The following is a 17,909-nucleotide window of genomic DNA, read 5'->3' on the forward strand; positions in this document are numbered from 1 at the left end:
AGTGAGAGCACTGCCAACACAAGCTGCACTATTTAAACAAGTGAGGAAATGATCGTATATACAACATGCCAGCGAGCACACACACACACCAAAGGAAGTCGAGAGGGCTTTTTTTCAGGACACAGAGCTGGATGTCAGCGGCTAAAAGGTCGATATTTTCCCTTAACACCCTTCAATGACTTAATCATGTTCCGTTTGCACAGAAAACTTCCCAAGAATAAAAAAGTCTGGAGAATTAAGAGGAGGGGTGAATGGGGAGGGATGTTTGGCCTGGGGCTGACCTTATCCGAGGTTTTCTCCACGTAGCAGGGGTCCTGAGGGGCAGCCAGCAAGGGGACAAAGCCCGAGAGAAGTCGATCCTCTTCCAGGATAAGAAGAGTGAGGTCATCGTCCGGGTCCTTGTATAGTGGCACCTCAGACTGATTCACCGCAGTCAATATGTTACAGAAATCAGCCAGCATCGACCACACATCCACAGCAACCCTGTGAGAAATAAGGTAAGAAAAGAAGAGCAGCTCTAAAGAAGGACCAGTTAAAGTATTCTAAGCACTTGTGAGCAGGGAGATACTTGTGGCAAATGTTGTCTACTGCTGGCCATCTGCCAGGAAATCTTACCCAAAAAGCTGGATACAAAAGGGCACCCATGGCAGCAATCTGGTGGGTGTGTGTCCATATATGCAAATTTGAAAATGATTAGGGGGAGTTTTTAATCCTAACCAGAGAGGAAAAAGAATTTAGAAAATCAGTTGCCTAATGCAGGTCCTGTCACCTTTCCAGACAGTGTGCCTGAGACACTTACTCAAACACTCTAGACACCCAATGCCTGAGGCAGCTCCCAGAATTCCCTCACTCCTATCCAGCCAAGTATATGCCACACAGACAGCAACAGAGTGCCAATCTCCACTCCTCTTGCACAGCCAGAGGGGCCAGTCACACCACAGAAAGAGTCAGGTGGTTTTTTTCCCTCCTACAATGCTTTAGAAATCTCTTCCTATATATAAGAAAACAAACAAACAAATACACACCCAATAAAAATATCATCCCTGGCCTATCAAGGTCTTCCCAGGAAGGTAAAGCTTCCTGCACATTTCAGCAGATGAACCAGTATCAGTGCTGTCTTGGCCTTCCCACCCCCTCTCCTTTCCGTTACTTGTGGAAGGTTAGATATAGCATGACCAACTGTTCTGCTTTGCCTGGGACTGTCCCAGTTTTAGCACTGAAAGCCCATGTGCCCCAGAAACCCCTCAGTCCTGGGCAAACAGAGATGGCTGGTCGTCCTAATTGCATATCACCAGGGCCTGGCTGAACTTGAGAAAAAAACCTTGAAAATGCAAAGTCTGGCTCTCCCCAGTTCAAACTCCAGGACAGAATTATAAAAAGAGGGTTCGTTTCTCTTGTCATCACCATTGGTCAAAAATCCACTGAGGTTCAGATTCCCGCTTTGATGGGTGCTAAGGATCCATACAGCTTTCTTTAGGCTTGCCAAGGACATAGCTCAAATAGCCAAACTGTGGTCAGATCCTGGGCCTGCCACGTCTACAGATAAGGTTCTCTTCTCCAGAGGACCACCTAACCAAGGAGTCTGGAATAGGCAGTAACCTATGGATGGTAAGTTGTAGTCCAAAAGGAATGAGACGCATAGAAGAAATGCAAAGAAAAGCTTTACAATGAGGTTCAAGAGATGGAGTGGTAAGAGGAAAGAAGCAGAGAGCTATACGAATGAGCTACATTCCAGAATCTTCCCAGAAGAGTTACTGCGCATGAGTCAAATCTGCTAGGGAGGGGCCTCAGACCAAAAAACCTTTGGGAGACGGCAGAATGGAGGGCATTTAAGGGACATGTTACTGAAGATGCTGGGGGAGAAAGTGGAGTAGAGGTGTGGGGACTCCCTGACTGGCTCCAGGTGGAAGAAGCCTGTACTGGTTTATTTACTGTAATCACTGCACTAGGAAAAGGTAATGAAATGAAACATCTTGTTTTCAAGAGTGTCCTGGGAACCCGGTGGAACACAGCCCCATTAATCACACAACAGCACATAATCAACACACGTTTACTGCAGAAGTAACTCGCTTCACAGGCTTTGACGAGGAAAAAGAACATGTTTGGGAAGAATCACTGGAGGGATGAGAGTTTTCTAAAGCCTCTCTCTGCACAGACACTGACAACGAGACTCATTCACAAAGCTCCATCTTTTGGCTCAGCCGGTTTGGCTGTCAGAAATGTTTAAATATGGAAAAAAATAAACAGTTGCAACACGTTTCTGTGCAGAGATTTGCCTGAGCCCCTTTGTGATGTAATGGGAAACACGGCATTCAGGCTACCAGCTGTAGAATAAACAGAACTTCGAGGGTTAAAAGGAACTGAACTTTCCACGACCCCATCTGCAGAGAAGAAAATAATAAGAGGAATGATGCACTGCCCCACAGCTCTGATAGTTTATCCTCCGGTCCCGGCTGCAGAGACAAGCACCGGATGTGATAGGGCTGCTCAGGGCCGCCTCCGAGGTTAGCGCTGCCCATGGGAGACGCACAGGGAGGCTCTTCCAGTTCCCCGCTTCCTCCCCCAGTGCCCTGCTGGCCACTTGAGCCCACTGCCTGAGTCTGATCCCACAGCACTGGTGAGTTCTGGCCAACAGGCATTGCTCGGCTGCAGAGCAGCAATTTGGAAAATAAACAGGAAAGACGACAGTGAGAAGGAAGAAGGTGAAAAGTCTCCCAGCTGAATTCTTGGCTTGGGGGCCTTGGTTGGTGCTGTGCAGGTCAAGGGTGCTTCAGAACATAGTTGGGGGTTGGGGGGTGGGCAGCAGCATCCCCAGCCAGGGAGAGGCAGCAGAAAATTACCCACGGCTGCCACAGTGGGAGGCCCCACATCCCTCTCTCATCCTCCCACCCCTACCATCTTGGATCCAAGACGAACAAATATGTGGTACCATGTGGTTCTCATTACCATGCTCCCCTGTCCCCTAAGGCTCAGATAAACCAAAACTGACTCCTCCCAGAGACTGCTGGCCACCACTAGGGACCCCTGCCCACATCTGCCTTTTGCCCATTACCACCCACCTTGTGCCAAAACCTTAAGACTTACTGCAGAAATGAAGTGAGTTCCAACCCCAGTGGTGATTTCTAAGACAGCAGCTGGTGCCAAAAGACACAGAAGTGTCCTGAGTTCTCAACTCAGAAATATAAAGTGGCCCAAGGACCAATCTAGACTGAGCAGAACCAAGGGAATACACAAAACGCTTCAATGAAAGAGCATTTCTGCCCTGATCCATTCAGACTGGTCTTGTGTTTGAACTCTGATTCTGAGTAGCTGCTTTCTTCTTGTGTCTCAGTGGGACTGCCCAAGATCACTTCACATTTTATCATCAGTTATCTCCTCTCTCGCTGAGCACCGCGGAATGAACACAACTAACCAGGCATCCATGGGCCACAGGGCAACTCTCCACAGAGGGCAGGGAAGAGCGGAATGCCAGGAAACTAATAGTAAAATGAAGAGGCACTTCAAAAAACTAGGCGAGATGCCTGAATTCAAGTTAAGAGATATGCAAAAGGATCAGGTAATCCCTCACCTCAACATTACCCCAGCTTCCCCAATCAGGCTTTTGGGCTGAGAGGTCAGTTCCATGGTTGAACAAACGGTTTCTTGTCTGAGCAGAAAGGGAAAAGCTTAGCTTCTTCCTCCTCTAGTTCCTTATCCCAGCTAGGAGTGCCTTCCAACCTCTGTCCCACAGCAGCCCTTGGATTCTAAGGATTCAAGGCTGGCCTGGGCCAAGGAGCCCAAAGTCAAATTCTGGTAGCTATGAGGAGCTTTAACCAGCTCCCAATCTTCTGGAAATGCTTGGGAAATTACTTCCCATGAGGTTTTTCAGACAATCTCAAACCACCTTTGGTTCTAAACGGACCCTCTAGAGTGCTATGAAGTTCGGGCAAGTCCCTTTGGCTTGCTTTGGTCCCAACTCATATTTGGAGAAGTTCCCAGAGCCCACAAAATCCTACTAAAGTTAGGGCGCATTCTTCACCAAGCAGACACAAAGCAGCCAGAGAATATGAAAGTGCATCCACTGAGTCTGTTACTGGCTCTCAGAATGGTGGCAAGGGAGCCTCTCAACAGCTGCAATGTGATTAGTGAGCAGGGATCAGCAGTTGCAGGGTGACCCAGTGGCCCAACCCCACAGAACACACCACACACCAGGAAAGCAGACCCCTTGCTAGAGTCTGAACGCCAGATCCTAGCTTGGGACAGATCAGCAGTGGCTAGTTAGAGGTATGCACTCAGGACCAAGGCTCACTCACTTCCCCACAGACATGCATTCACTTACTCCACCAGGAAAGGAAAAAAATAAGAGTTAATTTACTTTTTATTGCCTCAGAATTCCAAGGTTTAATGTAGCTGTCAATTTGAGTGCAGTGCAGCTGCTGGCCGATACAATGCAGCCCAGGCCAGCCCAGGTGACTGGGGAAACACATTTCACAGAAATGAACCAATACACACTCTTGGCTGGTTGTTGGGGGGATATTGACTTGGGGAATCGGATTAACCCTTCAGGCTGGGGTTAGCTCTGCAAACAGCATTAGAAAAGCAGCTTTGGTCCAGGGAACTGAGAAGCCCTGGTCTCACGTGGACCAGTGGGGTTTCTGTGTTTCTACAACTTTGAAGTTTTCTCACACAAGATGTTATTCAACTATAACATGCCCTGAAAGATTAAGGTGTGAGATATGTGAGGTAAGTTATAACACAACAATCTATGTCCTTCTTAGAACTCAGAAAGACAGATCTGCCAGTTTTATGGGGAAGAGGTAGGAACCTTTCTGCAAGCTCTATCCGGGGCGGGACGGAGGGAGGGAGATAGTACGGAGAGTGGAGTGCTAAGGCCAGACCAGGGCTCAGGCCATCCTTCTGGCAAGTCTAAGGAGGACTGAGCCCTCACACACCCCTTCATATTTTTACTGGGGGAACAGACTGACTGGTGATTAATATCAAGTACAATGACCCCATGTTACAAGCCTGCAGGGGCCTGTGGAGGTGGCCATTTCCTGTGTAATACCAGCTTGTTTAAACACTAACATTCAAACTCCACAGCTGCAGAACAAACCCGGAAAGAGTTGAGTGAGAAGAAGCCCTGCATTGTGTTTCGGAGTTATGGAAGATCAGAGAAGTAGTACAGATGGGAAACGAGCTGGGTCTTTTGGTTCCTGGTGTGAGGAACTCTGGAAATAGAGCCAAGATGGCACAGAAACTAGGCACAAGGAAGCTGAAAAAGAGAAAGCCCATGGACTACAAATACAAAGGAGAAAGACAAAAGGCCAGAACAAGAGAAATGCTTCTAAGATATGCAAATATCCTCTTTTAAAAACTTGTTTGCCTATGGACCATTATACTCTAGCCCGTACCTCTCCACATAGGGTTTAATGGCCAACATAAGACCATTGCAGCCCTGGAGAACTTTCCATCCACTGGAGAAAACTACAGGTGGTAAGCATCTAATAGCAGAAATGGACCCGAATCCAACAAGTCTGGTAGCTAAAAGAACAGTACCTGGGCTTAAAACTGCTTAGTAATAAGCCTCTTGGAAAGTCAAGATGTCACGCCAACTGTCTTTTCAGTGAGCTGAAGACCTGGTTCTGGTTATCAGTACTAGGTAGCTAGACAGGCCCTGGGATGGGGTGGAGATGGGGAAAATCTATGCAGCTTTCTCTCTGAGATTTAGGAACTAAAGTGTATCTTCCAGATGCCACCATGATACAAAGAGGAGACAAAGGTGTCAGAGATCACTGTTCTAGGAGTTAAGGCATGGGCAGCAAGATACCATCCTCCAAGAATAACAGCTGTTTATTAGATGACCATGAAAGAATACAACACTCAGTTAAAGATGATCCCTTCTGCCTTTCTAGTTTATATAAACAAGTCAACTTGGGCCCTTCTGCTCAATAGGGCAAATGAAATTCTGAAGCTCAATCACGCTGCACTACTCCAACAACATAAACTTCTCTATGTTCTAAGCAGTGCAGCTGGAGCCCTATGGCCAACCACAGGTCACGGTAACCTCATTCCAGGACTTCTCAAGTACTGGCACACCTCTACTGTTGCCTCCCTCAACCTCTATCTAGGTCAGTGTCTTATTTGATTTCAGTTCTCCCAAGCTATATTCACAAGTATAGCCTCTGCTGCATCACCGTGGTGTGTTAAACCCATCAGCATTGTGTGTTTGGGAAAGAGCAGCCCCCAGGGACCTTGACATCTCCACTGCATGAGTGGAGCCCTCAGCGGCCTCCCTGGTGCGGATTCTCACGGTTCCTGCCTCTCTAAATTTTTAGCTGTAACCACTCCAACACGTCTTCTTAGTTTAGCACACATTGGACCCAAATAACCTCAGCCCAGAGCTGGAAAGTACTCTCCCTGGGGTCAGCTGCTGTACCCTGCTGGGGTCAGACTGGAGCCTTAGGCCAACACCCCTTCCTCTCACAAGGAGTCCTGTGGGAGGAGTGGCGAGAGGACAGAGGCTCCTGCCGTGGGAGAGATCACGTGTGCTCCACACTCAGCACTTGGAGGAAGAGGAACCCCCTGGTGCCAGGCTGTAGTGCTGACGCCCCAACCCGGAGCCAGGGAGACTGGGTGGGGAGCCAGGGTAGCAAAGGGGCTTCCCACAGTCACCACCACTTCCTTCAGGGAAGTGCTGATGGACTATTACTTAGTGACCTCCTAAAATGCCCTTTTGGGAAGACGTATTAAGCGTCCTTGAAGGGGTGCTGATTAGACTTGGGATTAGTTCTTATTTCAGAGCTGCCCTATGAGGGTAAGTGAACAAGCTGTTTTTTAACTCAAGAATTTCTATCTCGTCTACAGGGTCAGCACATGTAGGTTCCCTGAGGAAATTAGCTTACTGCATGCTCCCTACATACCCCTATGTTTCCCTATGTGACAATACCTCAGAGGGCTCCCTACAAGCATTTTCCAGCATGCTCTGTAGACTGTACAAGACAAGCCATGGAAAAGCAGCAAGTCCAGGAATTTCTGGAGTTTTTTGATTTTTTTTTAACAGTACTCCAATCCAACAGTGTGATAAATGCATCCGAGCTACAATTAGGAAGATATATAGCATCAGAATGCGAAGGTCTGGGCAGCCTGGTGAAACGCGGGCTCTCTAGAGCCCCAGCTATGTTTCCCATTATGTAACCCTGGTCATGGGCAGACAGCCAGACTCCAAATGAAAAAGAGACTCTGGCTTGGCACTGGTTCTATTTTCCTATCCTCATTCGGGGTCAGCGCAGTGTCATACAGCTGCAGAGAAAGCTCTGGGGATTAAACCTGGGAAAGCCTCCAAGACCAGGACCTGGGTTCAAGTACCAGCTGAAAGCAATAAACCAACTGCCACAGCTGGGCTAGGTTTGGATGTTCTCAAAGTCCCCTGACTCTTTCACTTACTGAGAACTAGAGATCAAGATGAGGGAAGATTTGGCTTCAGCAGAGACTATGAAATGAGGTAGGTTGTCCCACTGCCCTGGCCTTGCCAAAGGTCCTGGGATGCAAGGGGTCATCATGCTTAGGCTCATGGACGCCTGTTGCTCTGCTCCTCTCCATCACCTAACAGTTACAACTTTCCTCATGCTCATGTGGTAAAGTGGGGAGTAGCTGCCTCTCCATTCTAACAAGGAGCCTGGCGCAGAAACTGTGCTCCCATTCTTCCCTCCACCCCCTACAAGTAGACGGCCCCTCCAAACACTGTGGTCTGTTCTAAATAGACTAAAGCACTCTACACTGTCTTTTATAGTGGCCCAAGACAACTTTCCACACCCTGCTACAATCCTCTGTACTGAAATTTCCTGGGATATACAGCCATCCTATTACAACTCCTAACAGGTACAAATGGGAAGTCAACCTACTTACATGCTGACTCCAGCACACATACCCACTAAGTGCCACTGTGTGGGAAGGCACAAATGGCTCTGAAATCCTGCCCTTATCACTTGGCAGTGTCAATAATGTTCTGTCATCATCATCCTAAGTGTTCCATATGTACCTAAGTGTCTATTGCCTAGGAAAAGTAGATATGACCAGAAAGAAGAGGAACATGGGCAAAGAGGAGAGAACCAAGGAGACTAATAATGAGCTTTGGAATTTCCCTGGGTAAGTGGAGGATGCTTCAAAATGATTCTCTAACTGTACAAGGAAAGACAGTAACAAAATCAAACACCAGGAGGGAAAGAGGGAGCAAGATTAAATAAGGGTCTAAAAGTGTCAGGGAGACAATTTGGGAGTGGGGGTTTCTGGAGGAGAAGGAAATTGAAATGTAGGCTATCTGGTCCCCTTATCTTAGCATCAATGAAGAATTTGTCTTCGTAGACAACAAATGCAGGCCAAGACCAATGAAAGCATGCAAAAGGAGAGGTGTTAAGTGGAAGCCATTTCCTTCCTACTCTCTTAAGAGCTTTCCTAAATCCTCCAAAAGGAAGATCAGCACAAGGACCTTAAGACTGTCAGAGAGATTACTGTTCTGACATCTACAGAACTATCTGGAGTATGTTATTCCCTGTGGCCTTAAAAGAAAAGGCCCCACAGTATGGAAGATCAGTGGGCATAAGATGCAACTTTGAAACCTACAGAACCACCATATCTTGCCAATCTCTCAACCATAGTATTCACTCAGTGAGTGTTAGGCAGCTATATGAGAAACTAGACAGCAGGAAGGTAAATTCTTATTCCACTTTTCCAGTGCTTGGATCTCAAGGCTATGAGGCGGGACTACCCTCAGTGGTGGTCAGGTTAGGTTTGCTCTGTCCAACAGTGGCACTAGACCTCAAATTACCATGCCTTATGGCCAGGCCCTAGGACTGCAAATCCCCTCCTTTATGCTTAAACTTGCATTCCAAAGACAACCAGCTGTTGATCTGACTGCAGAGAGAGAGAGAGAGAGTGCAAAAGGGGACTCTATTCTCTATTTCACCAACTTCTCTAGCCTAGACTAGGTTCAACAGAGAGTAAGTGGTGCCTGCAGCTACAGAAACTTGTTTATAGGGCAATCAGATTCAATATATTATTTGGCCAGATTTGTTCTCCCTGTGAAGAAAAGTCTGAAAGGACTAAGCAAATTTGATTCAAGCATCCCAACCCCCTCTCCCTCTCTGTAGCCTTGGAGGTGAAGTTCAGCTGGGGATGGCTGTAGTTTGGACCACGTGCCCAGCTGCAGATTGAGCCCTTGCCCAAAGATGGGCAGCAGCTCGCATAAGCCGGCAACGGGCCATTTGCTGCAGCATCCAAAGAGAAAACAGACTCAGCACCTCAAGCAAATGAGGCCCAGCACTTCCTGTGTGAGTGTTCCATTTCCTCAGCCAAACAAAAGCCAAAGGGAGCAAACGAGGGAGGAGGGATGAAGGGAGACAGGCCACAGAAGAGAGTTAACAGGCCTGACAGCCCAGGATACCAGTGAACAGGGGCTGGGTGGACCATATCTCAGGGACCTGTGGTAGTGAGGTGACCCAGGGAAGGCCCAAGCTCCAGGGACAGATGGTCTGCCTCCTCACCCCCCACGAGGAAGGGAGAAACACTCAGTGACCCCTGTGCATGCTCAGAAGCAGTGGCTTCAGATACTTGCAGAGCTGAGTCCTTCCTTGTCAGTTTCTTTCCAAGACTGGAAATTGCCTAGTCGGCAGTATAGATTAACAGCCTGAAAAGTTTGAAGCTGTACACATTAACTCTTTGGGGAACACTGCTGGGAAATAGCTGTTCCCTCGCCAGCAGATCTGTCCGTTCCTTTGTGTGGCCCCAGCTGCCCAGTTCAGGGCTCAACCCTGGCTCACAAGACCTCAGCCTAGAGTGCACTCTGGAAACCTAGGAGGGGTCACAGGAAGGATGCAGAGAACTGTTTGATGCTGGGAGCATCACCCACATGGTTAGAGAGCTAGAGCTAGGAGGGTGTGAGGAGAGAGGGTTGAACAGTCCAGGGGTGCTTCTTGGGGTGAGGAACAAGAAAGAAATTTGAGGAAGGAGTGAGACTACGCAGTCCACAACGAAAGATCAATAACTGGTGGTCAGAAATCTCTGCTGCAGCCTTGCCTCTGTGGGTCATCCATGAGTCCAGGAGACTGATATGGCTGGCCCCCAGCCCAGAAAAGCACCCCTACCCACTCCCTAGAAGTGCTGTTGGCAGGAGCCTATGTCTCCATATTCTATCATCCAGTATCTTCCCCCTCCCAGAGAAGAGCACTGGAGAAGAAAGATGAGATGCTGGGCATGGATGCCTGTTCTCAAATACACATATATACACCCACTACAGAGCCTGAAGGAGTTCTGAGTGTACTACACCTGCCAGAGATGACAATATAGAAAATGGAGGAGAGAAACAGTGTGGGGGCGGGGGGGGGGGGAGAAAGGGGGAGGGAAAGGAGAAATAGAGAGAGAGGCAGAAAAAGAGAGTGACAGAGAAACCGAGAGAGGTAGAGATAGGAAGAGAGACAGAAAGGGAGAGGTGGGGAGAGAGAGATGGACAGTCAATAGAGATGACCAAGGATAGGTGCCTATATGCACATACATTAAGACACTATTGTACAAACATGAACACACACAGTGACACTAACACAGAGAAGAATGAGAAACATGGGAATATGGATAGAGATCAGAAGTCAGCAAACTTTTTCTGTAATGGACTAGACAATAATTATCTCAAGCTTTGCAGACCATACGGTCTCTGTCGCAACTACTCAACTCTGCTGTTGCAGTGTGAAAGCAGCCATAGACAAAGTGTAAACAAATAAGCATGGCTGTGTTCCAATACAACTTTACAGACACCGAAATTTGACTTTCATATAATTTTCACGAGTCATGAAATACTACTCGTTTGATTTTTTTTTTCAAGCATTTAAAAATGTAAACCATTCTTAGCTCATGGGCCACAGTTTGTTGACCCTTGATACAGACACACACAAACACAAACAGCACAGGCAGACAAACAGAGGGAGGCAGAGATAGACAGAGGCAGGCAGGCAGAGACAAGCCAAAACAGGCAGAGACAGGCAGGAGGGACAGGAAGAGGCAGGCAGGCAGGCAGGCAGACAGAAGTGAGACAGGCAGAGGCAGACAGATACAGGCAGACCTACTACACAGAAACCCTCCCCCTCCAACAGAGAGACCCAGACTGACACAGAGAGACACAGTCATGGACAAATATGGACACAGGCAATCTTGGACACAGACTTTCAGGAACATATAAAAACACACATTCCCATAGGACACAGTTGCACACAGAGAGACACGGACAGGACCAAAGCAGACATGGACTGACACGGACCCAAAATCAGACACAGAAAGACATGGATATGGACACGAAGACATAGAGACACAGACACACAATGAAACAGACCTGTCATGGGGCACATGAACTCTGCAAAGAGACCCACACACCCAAAAATAGAGACACAGACACAGATATGGACACAACATGGACACATACAGGCACAGACATGGACAGGTACACCAAAAGACCCTTGGACAGACAAACCCCCAGAGAGAGCACACACAGACCCTTACACTCAGACACAGACACTCAGACATACATAGACAACCAGACCCAAAGAGGCACATACAGAGATACAACCCACACACAGACATGGATATAAGAAACGGCCATACATGGTTGCACAACAATGTGAATGTAACATGCCACTGAACTGTATACTTAAAAATGGTTAAGATGGCAAATTTTACCATAATTTACAAAAAGAAAGAAAAAAGTCATACGAACACACAAACAGATCTACATAAACACACTCAGGCAGACACACATACTCCCCAAACCAACACACCCCATACATCTGACACATGCTCTGACAGATATCACACTGACAAACAAAGACCAGGAGATGGGGGCAGGGTGCGATGAGGAGACAGGGAACGCGGTGAATGGAACACAGAGGTGCATGCACTCACCCCTCCTACATACTATAATGTCGTGAGAGGAAGGCAAGGAGACAGAGTGCATAAAACAGCACAAGCAGCAGCAAGAGATAGCCTGAAAGATGCATGGAGATAAACTAAAAGGGAGAGAGAGACAAAGTCTCACACACATCAACACACACTCAGACTCAAGATGCAGCTGCAGAGACAGTGAGTATGAACAATATGAAGTGAGAATGAGACAGCAAGAGCAAGGACAAACAAAACAGAGCAAAGAAGTGAGACAAAAAGAGGGACTGAGAGAGGAGGAATATAGATCAGAGAATAGGTAAAAATAGCCTAAAACATCAGGGAACAACGAAAGTGTTCAAGGAAGGGAAAAAACCAAAGTTAAAATGAGGAGGAAAGAGAGAAACAAGTGGGCTGTGGGTGGCAGAAATGAAGAAGAAGACTGGGAGGGGAGCTGTGGGAACATGGGTGGGCCAAGGCCAGCAGTACTGAAGGAATGAGTAGACTGGCTCACCGTGAGGGCAGATCCAGGGATGTGGGTGGAGGATTCCAGGTGTCTGGGTAGCCGAGCATCCAGTCTGACCAGACTTTCACACTGGGAAGCAGTTCCTTCAGGTCCGGGACGAAGGAAGAGACCTTGATGTCATCTTGGTCATCCTCATCCTCAGGAGAGGACAGCTGAGCTGCAGAGGCAAAGGGTGAGAACTGCCTATGTCTGCTGTGGCCTCCGAGTGAGGCCTGGGGCGCTGGGACGGCAGCAAGCTCTTAGGGAAGGGAGACCAAGTCCACAGGAAAGCTGGGCCCAGAAGTGAAGGACAAGTGCCAGCACCTAAGAGGATTCTGAAAAGCAGGACAAAGAGAGAACAAGTGCACTGGGTCTGCCCCTGCAGACAGCTATTTATGCTCTACCTGTGGCCTGGCTGAAGTCGCTAATCTGGCCTTTAGCCCCTCACTTCTAGCTTTCCTTCAGCATAGTACTGAATGGCACCAGAGTTCCTGCCAAACTGCATAACCTGAATTTGATCATGAGGAAATGTCAGAGAAACCCAAATTGTGTGACATTCTACAAAGTAAATGGCCTGTATACTTCAAAAATGTCAAGGTCAGGGGCCGGCCTGGTGGCGCAGTGGTTAAGTGCACACGTTCTGCTTAGGTGGCCCAGGGTTCCCTGGTTTGAATCCCGGGTGCAGACATGATCGCTTGGCAAGCCACGCTGTGGTAGGCGTCCCACATATAAAGTAGAGGAAGATGGGCACGGATGTTAGCTCAGGGCCAGTCTTCCTCAGCAAAAAGAGGAGGATTGGCAGCAGTTAGCTCAGGGCTAATCTTCCTCAAAAAAACAAAAAAAAGTCAAGGTCATGAAGGACAAAAAAAGATTGAGAAACCATTTCAGACTGAAGGAGACTAAAGAGACATGACATCTAAATGCAACATGTGATCCTGGGGTGGATTTAGACCAGAAAAAAATTTTTTTTAGGACAATTGGTAGAAACTGAATAAAGTCTATAGATTCACTACCAGTACTCTATCAATGTTGGTTTCCTGATTTTGACAACTGTACTGTCATGTAAGAGAATGTCCTTGTTATTAGGAAATACACAGTCAAGTATTTGGGGGTAAAGGGCTACCACATCCACAACTTACAATCAAGTGGTTCAGAAGAAAATACTAATAAGCGTTAAGTATATGTGTGTGTATGGAAAGAGAGAGAACTCAAAGCAAATATGGTCAAATGTTAACAACAGGGGAATCCGGGTGAAGCGTATGTAAGAGTTCTTTGTATTATTCTTGCAACTTCTCTATAAACTTGAAATTGTTTCAAAACAAAAAGTTACCTCCTCCCTCCCTCAAACAAAAGGTAGACCCAGCGGCTGGAGGCATTCACAAAGCTGATGTGGCGGGGGAACAACAGAAAGGCCTCACTATTCACCAGTACTGATCCAGGAGCTGAAAGAAAGGTACAACCTTCAGCCCTGCCTTACATGGCTCAGCAATTAGGCTAGGAATTCCAGGGACAACCTTAAAGGATACAGGACACTGCTCAACCCAAGGGCTAAAAGATAGCCCCTGCTCTGGTCCAGGGAGTCTCCCAAGATGGCTGGTCCACAGTGCTCACAGTACTCACCAGGTACCAGACAAAGAGGGACACAAAGAGGGGGAAAACCCAAACATCAATTATGAACAAAAGGGAAAACTCACTTTTCTGGTTTTTTAAAGTTGCAGGAACACACAGCAGCTCATAGGTACAGTGAAAATCCTAACTACTAAAGGAGAAAGCAGGGGCACAGAAGTAATCAGACTGCAAAAGGAGGTAGGACTAGTTAGTGGGCAAAAGGAAGAGGGGATGTTGGGAAGAGGAAGAATGGAGAATAGAAGGAGAAGACACTGGGAAAGCAGTGTGGCATTCTGAGCTTGTCTGTACAGGGCTCAGGCAGCTGGAAAGCCCACCAGCCTAGGGCCCCTCATCTGCTTACCTTTGGCAGACTCCTTAAGTAAGCAGGTGCAGCGCCGCACCAGGAGAGCAAACATGGCCAAACCCAGGGATGCGGCTTGCTCCTGGATCACTGAGCGACACTCCTCTGAGAAGCAGTCTAAGAAGAGGCAAATGAAACTCCATTAGTAACCTGGGGGCCAAGGGCCACACCTCCCTCCCTTACCAGGTGCACATCCTTGGTCATGTCACTGAGCTCCTCTTCCTCATCTAAGACTGAGGGTAGTAATATTCCCTCTCTCAAAGAGTAGTTGTGAGGCCAAATAAAACAATGCACATGGAGTATTTACCACAATGCCTGGCATATGGATAAGTACTTAATAACATTATGTAAGGATCAATTGTGTAAATTCTGCATCACATCACTTGCCCAGCACCAGTTATCCCAAGGTGGGCAGTTTCAGCCAGAGCTGCAGGCTCTCTACCTTTAGTTGGCTACTGATAATGTCAGATTATAGTTACAGAAACTCATATTCAATTAACTCAGTCTCTCTAATGTATAGAGAGCAGGAGTACAATTACCAATTAAGATCAGAAAAATACAAATGCAAAAGTTATCCTCTTGAATCACCAACTTTTGGTTCCATCATTACCTCCTTCCTCTATGTTCCTCCTCCTAAAAGAATACACACAACACTTAAAATTAACCTATCTTCACTGAATGACTTACTTTATATAAGAGAGTGCATGGCACATAATAAGCACTTAATCAGTGTTAGTGTTTATTTTCACAAATTCTTTCCCCTAAGGCTAACAAATAAATCTGGCTCCCAATACTAGCACCCTTTACCCCTCACTTTTTCAGCCTAGCTAACTTCCTTCTGGCTGCAAGTCAGTGAAAGGAGCCACCTCAGTGGTAGCCAGAGCTGTTATTTTGTGGGAGCTACATACACATTTCCAAACTGCTGCCTGTACTACTCCCTGTAAGTGGCCCTCCCTGACAGCCACTTCATCCAGACTTGAGAGGAATTGGTGACAAACAAAAGGCAGCAGTCCAACCTGCAGCCTCAGAAAAAGAGACACCCAATACACACAGGAGATGGAATCAGGGGCCAGGCTCACTAGCTCTGGCAGCAGCGAATCTGTTAATTCCCTGTATAATACAGGAGAATTCTCAGAATCTCCAAGTGTTAAAAGGATAATTAGCCACTTGTTTGATCTCTGTCCCTGCCTGCATTTTAACCTCAATAGCCAAGGGGGAGCCCTCTCTCCTCATTAACAGTAGTCTTGTCAACGAGGCCTAATTGAAGTCTTTATTCCAGGAGATGCTACACAACCACAGTTATTCCTAACCGTCTTTGCCACCAGAGCAAACATGACTGGAGTCTACAAAGCCAGCCCTAAAGCACTTTAGAAAGCCATGGGAGTGAGAAGCAGCAGGCTGCTGCTCAGAAGGGTCCCAACATTGGAATAGCATCAATGCAGCAATTCTTCTATTGTGGCTTTCCCACCATCCTTCCAGATGCCTACTGGTCCCAAATGTCACCCTCTAACTTCCTAAGTCAACTGTGGCAGGCAGTAAGGAAGTGGTAACAATCCATGGGATTAGAATAGATCACCACTCTCATTCTTCTTCTGGTAAGGCCCTAAATCTCTGTTAGAGAGACAGAAAATAGGCATCCAGGAACGAAGAGCAGGGAGGATGGAAAGTAGGGAAGGGGGATATACATAAGCCATCCTAAGAAAAGTTGCCAACTTCTCCCCTCCACCCCTTAGTATCGGCAGTAGCACTGTCTGTACCACCCCAGCTCAGCCCCAGGCCCTGCCAAGCACCGCCAGCAGCCTGCCTCTAATTAGCAACTCTGGAATGGAGGAGTAAGTCCAGAACAGATGAAGCTGGAGAGGACAAGTGGAGGCCACATCCTGGTAACTGACACACTGAGTACACATTTAGTGTCCCCCTCATCAACCGGGGATCTTAGGCAGAAGTTACCTGAACACAGAAGGCCCTTAAAAGGGATGAAGGGGGGTGATTTAGCTTCAAGAGACAGGTATTTCAAGAAGCCCAAGACTATAATAAGACACTCTCACTAGCCTGAATAATGGTATGATGGGACAAATGGAGATTACTTTCACCAAGCCCATTTCTAATTTCATACAAACGGCAATCTCAGGCTAGACTATCTCTCAGAGTTTAAAGTGGGGACTAGGGCTCAAGGGGAAGAATGAACTGCTTAAGAACAATGTCACCTATAGTCTCTGGGCAGTCCAGGTGGGTTCCTTTTTAAGTGTCCTACAATAAGATCTAGGGACCACGTAGGGTAGCAATAATAGGAGCCTCTTTCCTGTAGGTCTGGAAGGGCTCAACTACTTCTCAGAGCAGCAGCTGAAAGGAAGCTTCATGAGTGCTCTGTTCTTGGCCGTGGTTTTGTCATCTCAATCCTTTATACCTCCCCTACCCCACCCCACCTTAAGAAGGGTCTGATACAGCACTCCCTGCTGGGCACCTGGTCCAACTGATGGGGAGGTACAAACCAGTAGGCTTTTCTGCTCTGATCAAGCAGGTAGTGATATCACAGCTCTCTGTGGGTCAGAATGCCTGGGTTTCAGTCAGCCCTGTGACTGACCACTTCATATGGAGTACTTTCTGGAAGGCCTGCCCTTCTCCAAGGCTCAATGGTACCACAAGCACAAACTGAGCATCTACAGTGTGCTCAACCCTGTGCTGGGTTATTGTGGAAAACACAGCTACAAATAAAACAGGGGCTCTGCAACCTTAGGACACTTCAGTCAGGTGAAAAAAAATAAATAGTTATTTACCCAAATAATCACGGCAACTTGGACCCAGGGCCTTCAGTGAGAAATATGTTAAGTTATATGGTATCTTCAGGAGATGCTCTTTGCCTCACTTAGGCTTCTGTGGGCTACAAGCCTTAAGATGCTACTCCTTGAGAAATATTCGCTCTTATACAAGTAGGAAAACAGCATCCAGATTCCCAGAGTCCACCCACTTAAGGACTAGACCTAGGAAGCCAGCCCTAGTCTGATGAAAGGCCATATATATCCCTAGAGTTGGGCTGGGCCAGGCCAACAAGTGATGTGGGGTGGGGAAGGAAAAGCATTGTTTGCCTTGGTGTTTGTCTGGGTTCCTCTGGCTTTGTGTCAGGTAGCAGGAGCCTGACATGAGCTGAGGAACTCATTAACAGTGTGAAACAGCCTTTCCCCTTCTTTCCAAAAGCAGGCTTTGCTCAAGGGTTTAGGGGGATGGTTTTGGCTAAGAAAGTCAGACGGAAATACTTCTTACCAAGAAAGTCACCTAAGGTTTGAACTTGGTTCTGCCCTTTCCCACATGCTTTCAAATGGACAGGTGACCACAGCTCCCACTATTCCTCTTGCCAAATACCTGCTCAGGCAGAAATACTCTTCTCCCTCCTATGTAACAGGGAGACTTTCTCATTTTTCTGAGAACATATTCATGGAAAACATAAACCAACTGTCGTCAAAGTTGTATGAAATCAGGAAATGGAGCGGCCGGGAGAAGGCTGCCATGTGGCCGGATGTTATGTATTTCTAATTAGTGCTA

At 47.3% G+C, this 17,909-nt stretch overlaps 1 protein-coding gene across 6 annotated transcripts in view; it reads right to left on the reverse strand.

The window, feature by feature from the left end:
- The window catches only part of SMG6 (SMG6 nonsense mediated mRNA decay factor), a 212,796-nt gene that overhangs the window by 103,636 nt on the left and 91,251 nt on the right, over positions 1-17,909 (reverse strand). For all 6 annotated transcript variants that reach the window (XM_008526314.2, XM_070562918.1, XM_008526313.2 and 3 more), the window contains 3 exons: positions 14,370-14,486; positions 12,410-12,578; positions 282-483 (listed from right to left, as the gene is read on the reverse strand). In XM_008526314.2, coding sequence (XP_008524536.2) covers positions 282-483; positions 12,410-12,578; positions 14,370-14,486 — 488 coding nt within the window. The remainder of the gene's footprint in view (positions 1-281; positions 484-12,409; positions 12,579-14,369; positions 14,487-17,909) is intronic.

The sequence above is a fragment of the Equus przewalskii genome, chromosome 10 (assembly GCF_037783145.1).
Source record: "Equus przewalskii isolate Varuska chromosome 10, EquPr2, whole genome shotgun sequence".
NCBI lineage: Eukaryota > Metazoa > Chordata > Mammalia > Perissodactyla > Equidae > Equus > Equus przewalskii.